This window comes from Lucilia cuprina, chromosome 3 (assembly GCF_022045245.1).
Source record: "Lucilia cuprina isolate Lc7/37 chromosome 3, ASM2204524v1, whole genome shotgun sequence".
In the NCBI taxonomy this organism is placed as follows: domain Eukaryota; kingdom Metazoa; phylum Arthropoda; class Insecta; order Diptera; family Calliphoridae; genus Lucilia; species Lucilia cuprina.
This window is the reverse complement of record NC_060951.1, coordinates 23,356,609-23,373,465: the sequence shown is the minus strand read 5'-3', so window position 1 is coordinate 23,373,465 and position 16,857 is coordinate 23,356,609. Positions and strand designations below refer to the sequence as shown.

The following is a 16,857-nucleotide window of genomic DNA, read 5'->3' as shown; positions in this document are numbered from 1 at the left end:
TTGTTTTTGATTCCCGTATATTTTTGCGAAATACACGACTTTTATAAGGCACACCCATTAGAGATCGATTAGCCAGTGGACCTCATAACGCATTACAGAGATAATTTATTCCTCAGCCAACATTCTTAAGTGAAAAATACTATCTGCCACGAAGATTTAAATCAAATGTTCACAAATGAACTTCTCGTCCATTTACATTACAGCAGTTTACAAATTAAAAAATTAGTTGGTTGGTTAACGTGGTAGTTCACTATGCGCGAACAGTCAGTAGAGTTAAAGAAACTCCGTTCTATCCTACACCATTTTAGTGGGGAGGGTATATTGGGTTTGTGCTTATGTTTGTAACGCACATATACCCACCATAAAGTATACCAATCGGCTCAGAATCATTTTCTGACGAAGCCTATTGAAAATTGTTAAGATCAGTCCATTATTTCACCTAGCCCTCATATAACTGAACCCCCGGATAGGGTTTGTAAACATTTTAATTAAATTACAGGTCGGAGATAATTAAATGAAATTTGGCACATAATCTTTTATAAAGCCGTAGGCGAAGCCTATTAAAAATGGTTTATATCGGTACATTATTTCACCTAGACCGAATAGGGCTTTTAAGTTCATAATTATGTTAAATGTATACTCATATCTCGACAAAAAGCTGCAAAGCCAAGTTCTATACTAGACTTAATGACCCTCAAGAATTCTATTATAATTGGTCCTCATATGACCCTAGCTTCTATGAAAAGCCCCCATTAAAATTTCACTTAAATGTCCACAATTTTATTCAACAATAAACGGCTTAAGAATGTATATCTGAGGCAAGGTACAATTCAAGTTTATTGACAACTAAATCTCATTTTATTTTTGTAAAAGGTGTTGGCCTCGCCCGACTATAAATTTTTTACTTTTTATTTGCATAGTATTGATCCAGCTCGTAGCAGTAAGAAACTTCAGGATATAACAAAACTTAGATCCAGATATTATACTAAGATATGAAGTATTGCCAAGAAAACGGTTTCTTCTAACGGATAAAGCAGGACATTAGCAAATATGTGAAGCACTAAGTATCCTGTTATTCCTATCATCAATCTCGATATAATCCGTCTACTTTGGTTTATAAGGAGTTTTGAGCATTTCTCATTGAAGGAGGGCCACAATATCTTGGCCCATTTACAAGTCTGTAGGTTATTCCACTTATTTTCAGCCTTTGAAGGTATAATCTGGGGATACTACTCTTTATGAAGCCTTACGGGGTTTTTACTTAAAATTATAGAATGATTTCACTTATTTTTCTAAATTTACTCACTATGCAACGATCTGCAATATATATTAAGAAATTACATTTCACTTTAATACTTGTCGTAACTATACAAATTGTCCTTATGACCTTTCATATTAGAAATTTATAAATTATGTAAAACAAAGCCAATCAATCCTTTTATTATGCATTCCTCAAAGTGAAACTTAAGAATGTGTAATTAAAACCACAACCAAATTTATCATAAAAATGAGTCCTAATTGAAGATCGCATTAACTCAGCCAACAACAAATTTCTCTTGATTTCGAAAAAAGTGAAAACCAAAATATATTCGTACTTACTTACAATATTTAACATATTTTAAATTGATCTTCATTTAAAGGCAAACACAATTTCGCATATAAATTTTGTTGATCGTAAAACAGGTTGTGTTCGCAACAGTGTTTTCCGCCAAAAAACAAAACGCAAAAAGAAAAGAGTAAAAGTTTATTCTATCTAAATTGTTATTCAAAAGTAAATAAATCCGCATAATCTAGTGCCATATTTCAATGTTAAAATCACAAGAAAGCAACAGTATACTATGTATGTATGTTTATATATTGATACAATTGTGCTGTAGATCAAGTACGATATAAAATAAACCGACAAGTAAACAGACTTACCAACAACGGGACAAACTGTCAGACATTCAGACGGACTGATGAAAAAAAAAAACTAATAAAAATTTATGCACACTTTACAAAAAAACAAGTAGAAATAAATAAGATCACGCGACACCAATGCATAATATTTGTAAACCACATATTCAAGTCTTATTAATTCACTACAATCACATACTTATACTACAGGATGGAATATGTACACCGGTATGTTGTCAATGAATTTTGTACTAGAAAGAGGTAGAAAAAAATACCAGTATGTACATTGTGTACAACAACAATTGAAAAAGTTGTTGCCCTATTTTAAACATCATTCATACTTGTAAAAATAATTCGTATTGAATACAATTGAAAACCCATCCAGTCAGTCTACCAATGTTGATCTAAATCGATTGAACCAACAACAAGTTATTGTAATTGTTGTCGCTTTTACAGCATTTGTTGTTATTGTTGTGTAGTTAGGAGTCGGCGGCACGCATCTGCCAATAATATATATACGTAAATATGTAGTTGTGTAGTAAAATGTCTAGAATGTCTGAAAGCGTGTAATCGTTTGATTTATTTTTTAAATGAGTACGATCATACATATATCATGTGAAACGTTCGAATTCTTAAATTGGGGTTTAAAGAATTTTATTAAACTCGGTTATACACCCTGAGTTAGACAATGAAAACTCTTAAGTTTGTCTTATTTAACAGGATTTATAATGTTATTAAAACCTTAAAGTCAAAGAGTTATTTGAATGAGATTCGTAAGTGAAATAATTATGTTCAAATCTGTTTAACGAATACAATTCTATAATAATTAATGATTATTACATAATGATTACAAAGTTAGAAAAATATTTGCGGAGTCAATAAACAATATTCTAAATAGAAAAATGATTTGTGTAACCAATATGAACCATTATCTCTAAGTTCAACTGTCGAGCTGAGGGCCCTTGTTTGGCAACTTTATAAACAAAAAGTAATCGTAAGAAGGGAATATTGTCTGCTATTTTGCAATGCATGAAGCCTGAATATTAATCAACCAAATACTGAAATCTGTCAAAAGCAAGAGTAAAATTCTCATGTGCATTGAATCCTGTTTTCTGGCACCTAACCGGAAATTCAAATGGAAACACCACATAAAGAATACCGTCAATAAAAACTATTGGTGCTGGCCGCTAAGTAAGGAAACTAGAAACATGTAATGGCGCCTTTGATTGTAAAATTCTTAGGAATTATGTCTAGGACTGACTGAGTTTACAAATTGCGAATGATAATGTCTTGATAGATCAGCATTTGGTTTCAACCAACAATAAACAATTAGGTTACAACAGGATGTATGGTGGTATTGATCTACTTTTTATTTTATATTATCAGGATTTAAGGTTCTACGTCAAAATCTTCTAGTTTTTATATTTTGTTTAAGGTTTACTCTACCCTTTTACTACTCCATCCATTGATTTAGTTGCTTTTATTGATCTCAAAGAGCCCGATATAGATGAGAATTTATAAAAGCTGAAATTTTGTTACTTTTTAATATAAATGAACACCTTTAAAATTAACTTCCTGGTACTTTTTCGTTCCTTATTTAGTACTTTTAAAGCTTTCTATAATATTGAACTTAGAAACATAAAATTGGGCGTGTAAAGTCCGAACTAAAGAATAATCTATAAGAGATAAAACTTTGTTACTTTTTCCTTTTGGCATTATACATTATTGTACAATATTGAATCTGGAAATGCAATATTAAACATTTTATCATTCAGATGGTGCTGAATAAAGATACATATGGGATCCCGATGGAATGAAATTCTATAAAAGGGTAATATTTGGACTTTATCGTTCTTCAAAGAACTTATTGCATGTTCTATAATAATAAAATTAGAAACGAAAAATTAACAAGTAATGCCGATTTTCTATAACCATATTAAACCGTTTGTCGTAAAAGGAAAGCTTCCCAAATAATAATGAAAGAGGACCTTATATGGGGACAAGCTCAGTTATGGACAAACCTGTATAAAGCTTGAGGTTCACACCACGCGTTCTACGCTTTCTCGCATTCTATGCGTCTGTCAAAAAAATAGAAACAATGTATTTGTATGCTAAAAGCTACAAGCACATAAGCGTAGAATGCCTTGACAAAAGCGTCACAAGCGGCGCACGAACATGTCAGCTGATTTTGACAAAATTTACGCTAAAAAAGCGTCGCATGTAACTTGAAGCGTAGAAAGCGAAGAAGGTATGAAGAGCGCGTAATGATTTGACGCGAACACGCGTAGTGTGGACCTCCGACTTAAAATTCTCTAAATAGATTTTGGTTCGAATGACATTTATGTCGAATTTTATCGCTGTACTCGTATTTTAAAGATATTAATGAGTCATTTTTAATGGGTACTTTATATGAAATGTAGGATCAATTATGGACAGAATCTCATAACATTTGGTAGAAAGATTTTGGATCGTAATGCCGAATTTTATTGGTATACTCATAGCTTTAAGACAATAATGAGAGTTGAAGTTGTAGAAGGGGATCTTGTACGGGGAATAGGGTCAATTAGTAGACAGATTTTTACCAATTTTTTTTTATAGAGGGATAGTCCCTTAATTAAAATCAAAAACATTACAATAACCCAAACTGCCTTCAGGAATTTTTATCGATCAATTTATTTCTTTATATTTAAAGTGAAATCTTTTAATTTCACTTAAAAACCAAATCAAAATTCCAAACATTTTAAACATTTTCCATTTAACCAAGATCATCACTTTCTTATTCCTTTATCTTACCTGGAGGTTTCTTGTTAATTTATTTTGTGGTTAATTAAAAAAAGTAAAAACTTTTTGGTTTAAAAACATCTTCCTCCATCCCATTGAGATTTACAATGGTATGAAGATGGTTGGCAGTGTATTTAGAGGTTTGCATTGATTTTTATATGGTGGGAACCGGAATTGAAAATAAAATATTTTTATTCGAATTTAATTTAGTTGTTCTGGTTTTTGTCAGCGCATATGTACAGTGAACATACAGACACACTACGTACATACATACATATGTACATATGTGTAAAGTTATTGCTGAACTGAGTACCAGTGGAGTCGCTGTTGTGCCTTGCAACATTGGCAGTGTTTACATTTTTTATCATCTCCTTTTTTGATTTATTTGATGATTTTAAGAAACTAATTTAGGACATTGAAACATGTTTATCACTTTTTTGTTTTGCGAAAAGTCAAAACCAAGAAAAAGATGAAATGAAAGTTAAATGTTTACTTTTGTTTTTTTATAACTAGTCGACTTGCCACAGCAAGCAATTTTCCGTATTGTAAAATGGGTAAAACGAAATGACAACAACTAAAAATTGTAAAACACCTTTTGAAGGCTCCATTTCCCATACACAAAATAACTTTCACACGATCCAAGGAAATGTTTACTTAATTTAGTATTTGACATATTAAGAACATTCTTGAAATATCCGTTTGACATTCTAGTGTCGATTGATGTAATTATTTACTTATTTCACTAATTTGCTTATTTTTTCTTCTTTTTTTAGTTTGCCATAGCCGATGATGTCGAAGTGGCGAAGGGTAACGAGGAAATGTCCGATCATGATAACGAAGTGGATCAAGTTGCCTTAGAAAGTGAACACGATTCACAAAATCAAAAGGTTTTATATCAACATAATATCCAACAACAGCCACAACAACAGCAGCAGCAACAACAGGGTCCCGGTCCAGCCAGAAGTAAGAAACTTACTTGAGAAACTTACTTTCTTCCACCAAATATATTTTTATAAGACTGCTTATCTACCCTCGTTAAAAATAGCATCTTTAAATTATTTCATTACAGGCAATAACAAAGGTATTCCTTTAGCTTTAGGACAGCCCTTTGGTCCACCACCACCGCCTTCACAGTTGGCTTACCAAGGACCACCACCACCTTTGCCACCTCAACGACAAGCTCCCCCGCCACCTCAACCTCCACAACAACAGCAAGTACATGTGCCACAATCACTACCCGACTTGAGTGTGGGTGCTTCATCCACCAATGAAATATGGTCTTCCCCCGTACAGGACATGGCGAAAATAATTTCGCTCGATGTCAAGTGTGAAAAGAATGGCATGAAAGTTTTTGTACAATTCGACAAACCCTTCTATGGTATTGTCTTCTCCAAAGGCCACTACAGCAATATGAATTGTGTTCATTTGCCATCGGGTTTAGGTCGTACTTCGGCCACCTTTGATATTGGTCTACACGAATGCGGTACATCGGGTAATACTGAAAATGGTCTTTATGGTTATGGTCATGAATCGGGTTCAGGCACTTATTTCGAAAACATTATTGTCATACAATACGATCCACAGGTTCAAGAGGTTTGGGATCAAGCCAGAAAACTACGTTGTACTTGGCACGATCAGTATGAAAAGAGTGTTACCTTCCGTCCCTTCCCCGTCGATATGCTAGATGTTGTTAGGGCTGATTTTGCTGGCGATAATGTTGGCTGCTGGATGCAGATACAAGTAGGCAAGGGACCTTGGGCTTCTGAGGTCTCTGGTTTGGTTAAGATTGGTCAGACTATGACCATGGTGTTGGCTATTAAGGATGATGATTCTAAATTCGATATGTTAGTAAGAAATTGTGTGGCCCATGATGGTAAGCGGGCACCCATACAGCTGGTAGATCAAAGAGGTTGTGTTACTAGACCCAAACTAATGTCACGTTTTACTAAGATTAAGAATTTCGGTGCCTCAGCTTCGGTATTGTCCTATGCTCATTTCCAAGCTTTCAAATTCCCCGATTCCATGGAGGTGCATTTCCAATGTACCATACAAATCTGTCGTTATCAGTGTCCTGATCAATGTTCTGATCCTAACCTGCAAGAAGTTCATCACTTGCAGGTGGGACCAGAATCACAATATGGCCCACCACCGCCACAACTACATGTAGATACTTATCATGTGGGCAGTTCTATAAGCAAAAGACGTGATGAACGCCGTGTTCAACGTAGGGCTCGTGCCGTAGATAATGAACCCGAAGTTGGACTCAATCGCATTATTAAAGTCGTCTCTTCCGGTGATTTAACATTTGCCATAGAGGAAAATGCCAATAGTAGTACTGCCAGCGCTGCAGCCCAGACCATGGTCTTCCCCGCCCGAGAAGATGGTCTCATTTGTATGACTACTCCCGGTTTTGCGATAACTTTGATTATTCTATTAGGCATTCTAATAACTTCATGTCTCATTTCCGCCGTTCTCTATGTACGCTTAAGACCCTTCTCGACCATAACGAAAAAAGAACGCGCTGTAGCCTTTACGAATCCACAACTAACAGGTACTTTACCTGTCATACAAATACCACCACCACCAGGGCATGGTACCCTGTCAAAAAACCGGACGCATACATAAATAGATTAGACAGTTTTTAGTACAAATATGAGACTTTTTTTATTGAAAAACAAAAGGGTATATTAAAAACAAATAAATATTTAAAAAATCGTTATAATAAACAATAAACTGGGAGAAAAACAATTGAAGAAATTGAAGAGCTCAACAACTGGGTTGTTGAGTGTCGTCGATATTAAAACCTTTTTGAAATTAGTCTACTTTGTTTTGAATAATAAAACAAATAAAATGTTTATATTAAATAATTAATGTTTATTAAGAGTTGAAGGAAAATGGAAAGAAAAAGGAAATACAAAATGTTTAACTTGTAAATCAATCACAATAATCAATAGTTTTATACTGTAATTTTTTGAAATATCTGTCATTCACAATAATGAATGCAATTTGTTTATGCAGAAATTCCTTTTAGGTAAATTATTCTTTTTTTTACGTTTAAAATTAGGTCCTAATTTCCCTCACAACTCATGATAAATATTAAGCTTTATTTTAGTATAAATATTTTGTTTTAAAGAAGCTCTTCTTTAATTTTCAGTTCAGTACTATAAATAGTTCTTCCAAGACTAGCCTAAGTTTTCGTTAATTTTTTTTTGTTTTTCAATTCAATTTTAATTACAAGCTTTAATAAATAGATGATGATGTTTTTTTTTTATTATTTTGTTCTTTTATATAAATATTTTTAATTCAAAACCTCAACGAAACTTTTGGCTTTTCTTTTATTTACGCAGTATACATATATATAGTTTGGGTCTACTTTTATTAGTTTAACTTTTTCAAGGTGGTAGTCACTTTTTTCGGGCTTATTTGCTCACTGTTCATAACTCTGTATTACTTTTACTTTAGCTCTTGATCTATTAGACTGTAAAACTGTTTGTCTCTGTCTTAATCACTGTGCAAAGTATTAAATTAAGCCTATATTATTAATTAATTTTATTAAATTAAAAACAAACACAAAACACACACAAACATACACCTCATAAACACAAACGTACACAATCAACTACAAACAAACACAAACGCCACCCACAAACATAAACAAACACAAGTAAACGTTGTTCTGGTGCTAAGCCATATTTAAAAGTTCAAATCTTTTCCATAGAATTTGTATTTTTTCGCTTTGTTTTTTATAAACTGACTGTCTGTTTTGTTTTTACTTTAATTTAATTTATTTATTTAATTAATTTATTATTTACTTACTTATTCACTTCATGGTAGTCATTAAATATTTTAAGTTGTTTAAGTTTTACATCATATTTATTTTATATTTATTTTCTCTTTAAACGAAAACAAATATATTTTATTATTATTCTATTTAAAATTTCAAAATTTATTTATTTCTTAATATTAAGTTCATATTATTTTAACTTTTGTTATAATTTAGACTGAGATCTTAATTTTTTCTTGACAATTTTCGGTCTTTATTATTTAAGTTTATAATTATTTATTTCTTAACTTTAATTTATTTATTTATTTCATTCTTAATTTTTAAGAGAAATCAGAAAATAAAACGCTATAATCGTTTGATTTTTTGTATTAATCAAAAAACAATTTTAATAAATAAAGAAACCATTTTAAAGAAATATTAAAAAAGTGTTTTATTGTGTTTACTATGATTTATTTAAAAATAATTTATATCATACTTTTAAACATCATTATAACATCCGTTTTTAAATCAATAACAAAAATAAATAATAAAAGTAATAATGTGTTACAAAAGTAACAACATTATGTTGTCAAAAAGAACGTAACAACGATTCGTTGTCGAAACCACAAGGACGCTCTCTAGAACGGATTGTATCAATTTCTGTACTTTTCTACTTTACACATGTATACAAACTTATATACAAAAAATTTTCCATCAAAAATAGTGCATTGCGTAATCAATTTATTCACAGACGAGTTCATAGACAAATGAATAGACTAATAAATAATTCTTAGAATCGATTATTACATATTATGTATTTTTAGATGACACATTGTATGTATGTACATAAAAGTTCATTTCCATACCTACCCTCGTTAGTATTAGCCAATACTATACAGTATACTCAATAAAAAATAGAATCTACATAATCTCGTCGCAGCATTACAAATGTAATTATTATAAGATCGCCGTTATCAAGCAAACAATATCCCAGTTCATACAGAAAAACTTTGGTTCACAAACTTTTTTCTTAATACACTTTTAAAGTTGCCTTAATGCCCACACAGACAATCCTCATAAAATTTAGAACCAACATATTTATGTTAAAGTAATTATCTGAAAGACACTATATGTTTGGTTTAGAATCAATTAGGAACAGATCCTCAAAAAATTTGGTAGAGAAATTTTGGCTTGAATGAAAAATATTTGCGTCAAGTGCCATCACTGTATTCGTACTTTTAAAGCAGTTAAAATCATTTTCTGAAGGCTATCTTATATAGGGATTAAGGTCAATTATGTACCGATTCTTATAAAATTTTACAGAGAGGTTTAGGTTCCTAAAAAACATGATTATGCTTATTTTTAACGCTATAAATGCTTCTTTTAGAGAGTTATGTGCGTCAAAGTATTTTTCTGAAGGGGGCCTTATATCGCCGATCATTAGAAAATTAAACATTCTGATTGGACCTTATATGGAGGCTAGGCAAAATCGTGGACCAATTATATTGGTCCACGATACCAAACACTATTGTGTTTTCAACAGACAGACGGACGGACAATGCTAGATCGTCTCAGAATCAAATAAGGATCCAGAATATATAAACGTGTATGGGTCTTAGACGAATATTTCGATGTGTTACAAACGAAATGACAAAATCAAAATACCCCTTATCTTTTTGATGGTGGGTATAAAAAATTAAATCTTCCCTAAAATATAATAATAATAGTATCCAAAAACAAAATATTTCCTGTATCGATACTAGCATCAATGATACGGACATACTTGTTTGAATATCCCAGCAGTTCGAAAAAGATAAATATTTCCACTAACGTCTAACCACCTGGTTGCGTCTTATTCGTCTTTAGTTACAAATCTACGCTTTGCAAAACGGGGGTGAAGATAATCGCTATTTTACTGTTACCTATTTTAAGAGATCTATCTATCTTAACACACAAACTTAAGCTTTTTCTGTATTTTCGTAATCTATGGGGTGACGATTGTCTTCCTCGTAGGATAAGCACTTGTTAAAATAGATAGTCACTTGGATAGTCGGTGGTTAAGGGTTACCCTTAGAAGTAGTTTACAATAACTAACATCATAAAGATATGCATCACTAATTTAAATTTTCTGCAAAAGTTCTACTTAATATATTTAGGCATTGCCATATCAAACTGTTTAACATGAATAGCAATACTAAATGAATGAACAACAGCTGCAGTCGCCTCAACGTATGCAATTTACAAAAGCTATACAAAAATACGTTATTTACAGCAACAAGTAATAGTGTTGCATACTTTCTACTTATACAAACAATTCAGATGGGGGGTATATAGAATTTGTCATTCCGTTTTTAACATATTTGTTCAATTCACAAGTTGTATATTGTATTGTGTAGTAACAGTGATTGTGAACAGTTTTTTTTTGTGTTCACAATAAAACAAACAATATTAAAAGTAAAAAAAAAACAAATAATATTAAACTAATTAAACGAGCAAAATAAACCAAATTAATTTCTCTTTGTTTAAAATTATATTATTTTCATTATCCACAACTAATAAATAAACAGTTTTGAATAAAATTTTATTTTTGTTTTGGTAAACAGCTGTTTGTTCGTAAATTTCTGTGTTACATTTTTAACGTTTTTTATGCCAAAATCGTTTGAATTTCTTATTTATATGCTGAAATAAACAATTGACAACACTGAATTTTCTTACGACATTCGAAAAACATATTTCTCATATGTCGTAAAAGTTGTATAGAACTTTTGCATACAACGCTACAACATCGATTGTGAATTGAACAATTGAAATATTGATCGTAGACCCTTAAACGTATATACATTAGACCGACCCACAAAAAATGGCGCTTAAGTTACCCCTCTCAAAAACATCTGTGTTTTGTTCTATGATACGAAAATATTTGTATCGGAAATTAATCAAATCAAATACAAATTTTGGTTACTTTATAATATGTACAATATTTTAGAAAATTAATAAATAGCATTTAATGAAAGAAAGAAAAAACTCAGGTCCCTACGTGTATAATTTGATAGTTTCAAGTTCAATATCGGAACAAATTAATAAAGTACCATCTGAAAAAAAAAACGAAAAAGTACAAAAACCTCTCTCAATAAATTCCAATTGAATACGGATAGTGTGTAATGTTTTCGGGATTTCAAACACAAAACCCTTTTAGAAAATTCAAAAAGTAACGTTTCAAAGATTAAAAATTTTCTCCTAAAACATCTTATTTAAGAAGGACCATTTGTGTTTAATAATCGTGTGTTTTTGATACATACAAAGAGTGTCAGAACAAAAAAGTACCAAATGAAGAATAAATTCTTCCTTTGTGGTAAGTTCTAATAAATAAATTATAATTTCTACTCTTCTTGCCAAGGAATAGACTTTTCGTATATTAAATTTGCAAACGACTCCGTACTTAAATCATATTGATCGCAGAAAGAACTGAAAGGATATAAACCTACATTAATTGGCTAAAAAAATATGTTTTCAAAAAGAACTATTTATCCGAATTTGGACCTATATAGTTAGTACCCGAGTTCCAAAATCATACACCAATAGCTTTTGAAAAAATTAAGAAATATCTATCCCTTGGACAATAGGGTTTTAATAAAACCCTGTATGACCAAAATGTCCTACTTTAACCTCCCATAAGTTCTTTACCAATAAAACCAAAAATTTGTTACTGGACTGAGTTTTATTAAATTGTAAGACAAGGTAGCTATGTTTGTCTAGCGTCTAATAAAATCATGATATATAACACACGGGGAGCATCTAAAGAACTGTACAATTATTCTTTATTAATAAGATTTTTTTGGTATTGAAAATGTACAATATTGGTTTACGACTTCAACTAGTCCCAATACAAGTAGTTCCCGGAATATACTATATACACCAATTATGATACAATTTTGCACAAGTTTGTTTAAAGTACCCAGAAAACATACTTCGATTGACAACCTCCACGTCCATATAAGCTCGAATTACTTGAACGTTCATAATTGAGTTAATAATTGCAACATACACGGGAAAAACTTACATTGAAAAGTAATGAGTTAAAATGTTAATAAAATCCCTTTTTCACTACTTCATCTTTTTTTAATTCATTATTTTAAAACGGTGATGTCATTAAAGGCAGGTACTTCTACGCTCGTTTACAAATAGGGAATTAAAAAAGCATATTATGCTTACAAAGAAGTTGTTGAGTAAGTAGATTTTTAAAATAATAAATAGGAGCCAGTGAGAATACGAACCAGGAACTTTCGTATGTAAGTTAAGTGTTCTACTCACTGCACTACTGCTTAGCTATTTGTTGTTTTCTTTGTAATAAAACCAAGTCTTACCACACAATTCAATAAAATGTGCAAACATTGTGACAACGTCGAAAATAAAGTAATTTTATATCAGATTATAAGAAAGTCATTATTCGAGTACTCCAAAGTAATGCAGACGGTAAGTAAATAGTCATTGAAAAGTAAGTGGTTATGAAAGTACAACCCATTACTGAGTTTTTGCTGGGTAGTGACGAGTTTTAAAAGAACTTTATATTTGTAAGTATTTATTTAAGTACTTTTTTTGTATGGAAAATAATGACTTAGAAATGATAATTACAATTAAAGGTAATATTTTCAGAACCGAAGTAACAACATATTTATTCGGAATACAAAAAATTTCCACTAGCTAATATCAGGAAATTGGTCTCTCAATAGTTCTAAAGATAATAAATGACAGAATTATATACATACATATTTTTTATTAAATTAGTTTTTATTTCTTTAATTAAGTTTGTATTGCTTTTGCTTTCAACAATACAAATTGTTTTATATTTAAAATTTACAAAAATTTAGCATATATGTTTGACTTTGTTTTAAGTAATTTTCCAAAAAAATACATTCATTACGACTTAATTTAAAAATAATTTTAATTTCGAATAAGAAATAAATAAATATTCAATTATTATTTTAATAATGACCCAAAATTATTAGCTAAATACAAATTGTATTATTTTTGTAGAAACTTAAACAAATAATGAAAGGAAAATAAGAAATATTTTAAGTAAATTAATAAAAATAAATAAAACGAAAATAATGTCTAATACACTTTGAGAAAAGTTTTTATAATTGAAAATAAAATTAAATTTAGTAATTTTAATTATAATTTTGTAATTTATTTAAATTTTTTAAGTAAGTATAAGTAACTTTTTGAAAAAATATTCTTATTGGTTAGATTTTTAAAACACTTTTTCTCTCAGTGTATTAGACAAGTTTTAATTTGAAATTGAGTTTTTCATAGTCAAAGTATGATTTGTGTAGATTTAACTAAATGCACCACAGAAAGCACCAATAAATAAATATATTTATTTAAATAAAAAATAAACATAAAATAATTTAAGAATAATAAATTAAAGCCTTAAAATCTAGTAAAAAATTAAATTTTTTAAATAGTAAAAAATTTTGACAAAAATAAAAAGTTAAATTTGCAAATTACAAAAACAAAAGAAATATAATTAAACAAAATAATTAAAAAAAGAAAAGAAATAATAAATAAAACATTAACTATTGCAATTATGCCCGAAATTTAAAGATAAAATAAATCAATTTTTAGATTTTCAGTCGGTTTTTTGATACATCCAAACGAAACTTTAATTTCTTTAGAATTTTCTATGAAAACAAACATTTTTGTTTTAAATATGTAGAAAAAGGTTTCGGGAAAAGCCTAAATTATTGTACGGACTCATGGGTTAAACTGGCAGCAGCGGCAGCTAGAGAGTTTTGAACAGCTGCCACAGCAGCAGCATTTTGAGCACTTTGCTGATGTTGTTGTTCACGCATGCGGAATAGTCTGAGAGTCATCCATGAGGCGAGTGTACCCTGCAGAGGCATGGGTGTTTGTTTCTCCATAGCCTCCTTTTGCAGTTGATAGCGATAGAGCAGGGAACCAGCTATTAAAGCCGACACAATAGTGGCCGAAATTACCACAATAAAGAGTATGCTGAAACCAGGTACCGGCATACAAATGCCATACACAACTTCTTCGCTTATTTTGCCTTGGAAAACTGTGACTGCCTCCTGTTTTGTATCGGGTGAGAAGGCCAAATCTGCTTCGGAGATAACATCATAAAGACCACTCACACCTACATCAGCACTGCGCACTTTACGATCTGATATTACTATGGAACGTCTTCTACGACGAGGTATTCCATCTTGGGTGTTGTTGGCAGCTTCCTTAGATTTTTCTTCCTCTTCGTGCTGATCCAAATCAATATGATCTTCTCGTGACTGCTTCAGGGCCTCAGCTTGAGGTCTATAAACTGGTCTTGGCTGTTCATCTTTGTCTTTAGGTTCTAAAGATCTTGGACCTGCCATTGGTACACCCATGCGTTTTTGTGCCAACTGCCGGGGACCATGTGGAAATTTACCACTCTTGCGCAATTCCATATATTGAGCTTCATCCAATTCAGCAAGCTCTTCCTCACCGAAAATATCCTCCAAATCTGCCTCCTCAGGATCTTCGTGCACTGGTCGTGGTGGTAAATTGGCATTCTTTTCATGCACATTATTAAATTGATCCAAGATATTAGCAATACCACTATTGATTTGAGACAATTGTTTGCGATTGTGTATGATGTCATCATAGAAAATATCATGATCATGAAGGCCTGCCTCAGGATTGCCCATACCCATATCGTTGGTTTGACCACCCATACTATTATGATGTACCCCATTAGGACTGTGGCCCATACCTCCACTCAAACTGCCTCCAGCTAATCCTCCTCCGCCGCCACCACCTAAACCACCATTGCTCATATCACTTAACAAATTATTCTGATTGATCATATTGTCATTCATTAGGACATCTTTACGTTCATTGACATTTTCATTTAGCTGGCAATGATCCAAGCATCCATGTCTGCAAATCTCCACCTTACACTTGATGTGCACACTTAGAGCATCGGGAAATTTGAAGGCATGGAAGAAAGCATATGTTATGACAGTGGCTCTCTCGTCCGGAGCTCGAGCTTTTAGGAAGCGTGATATCATTTTAGGTCGTAAAACACAACCAAACTCATCCGAAAGATTGATGACATGGCCGGAACCATCAGAAGCTACACAGGATTTAACACGCATATCAAATTCGCCTGTAGGAGAGAGAAAAATGTTATTTATTAATGTTTTGTTTTATTAGATCAACTTTTTACTTTATAATGCAAACAAATTCTAAAATCTTTACTAAATAGGAACATTTTGTTTTTTGTAAATTAATGATATTGATACAATAATTGTTAGGTGGAAACCGATAAAACCATTACGATATTTTCTGAAACCTTTGGTTACCGTGAAAACCAAAGGCATAGATCTCATCGACTAAACAAGATGAGATTGTTTATCCTTCATAGTATGTTCTTGTTGGTATTTTGATCAAAAGGACAACTTCCTAATTTGAAGTGTACTGTCTTATCTAATCCCTTTCCATCGATAATAAATAGGTGATTTCTTTATCTAAGAGAGGATATATGACTCCAATTCATAATTATCATTTAACTCCCACCTATGCTGCTACGAGGTTACCACAATTTACAGAAGTTTTTTTACTACATGGATCCATAAGAAAGGAGATATATGTATATGTTGAAAACATTTTAAGTTACATCTTGACTGTTATTGAGTCTTTTTGTGCTCCATAGGACTGAAAAACTCAGTATCCATGATAACTTTTCAAATTATTGTGTTAGTTCAATCCGGGGAAAAGTGGTGCTACTAATACCTTTAGTCTACCGAAACTATAAACTGGTGATCTCAATTGAATGATTTGAAGTCGAACAATAAATCCTTATAATCGAATAACACAGGAACCGTTAGCCCAAATGTCAGAGTTTGAGACTTAGTCTTTTTTCGTTTAATGGAGACGTTCCTTCGAGTCAACAGAGGACTGATGATTTGGTGTCAAGTGTATGTAATTTTGGAGGTAGTGCTATTCAATCCGATTAAAATTCTAAGAGTGAGTATGTCCGATGTTTTTGATTATAAATGTGCGGATAAATGACAAGTGTACTGGTTGAGATTAAGGGGCTTACATTATAGTTGATAGATATAAGGTCAAAACGGCAGGTGTTCACGTAAAACACTTCAACACTTATTGGCCAGTTTCTGTAACTCTCAGATCTAGAAATTACTCACATTAACATGAAAATTGGAGAAAAAAATTATATGGAGGGAAGTAGGTACATCTTTAATTTTCCGAAGAGATATTACACAAATGTACACAATTCTTATTTCTATTTAATGTTCCATTATTTCAGGTGATCGTGTGGAATTATTTTGCCCATGATTTCAAATCTGCTATCATTGTCTCGAATTGTTTTGAAAGTATATAAGTAAATTACTTTTTCATTTTCT

The 16,857-nt window shown here is 31.5% G+C and overlaps 2 protein-coding genes across 2 annotated transcripts in view; one reads left to right on the top strand and one right to left on the bottom strand.

Moving 5' to 3' along the window:
* Positions 1 to 8,266, top strand: part of LOC111680003 — a 29,271-nt gene extending 21,005 nt beyond the window's left edge. Inside the window, exons 3-4 of the mRNA XM_046946512.1 lie at positions 5,451 to 5,640; positions 5,723 to 8,266. Of these exons, the coding sequence (XP_046802468.1) occupies positions 5,451 to 5,640; positions 5,723 to 7,302 (1,770 nt within the window). The 3' untranslated portion in view covers positions 7,303 to 8,266. The remainder of the gene's footprint in view (positions 1 to 5,450; positions 5,641 to 5,722) is intronic.
* Positions 8,267 to 13,996: 5,730 nt separating this feature from the next.
* The window catches only part of LOC111679993, a 68,620-nt gene continuing 65,759 nt past the window's right edge, over positions 13,997 to 16,857 (bottom strand). Inside the window, exon 8 of the mRNA XM_046945380.1 lies at positions 13,997 to 15,599. Coding sequence (XP_046801336.1) covers positions 14,182 to 15,599 — 1,418 coding nt within the window. The 3' untranslated portion in view covers positions 13,997 to 14,181. The remainder of the gene's footprint in view (positions 15,600 to 16,857) is intronic.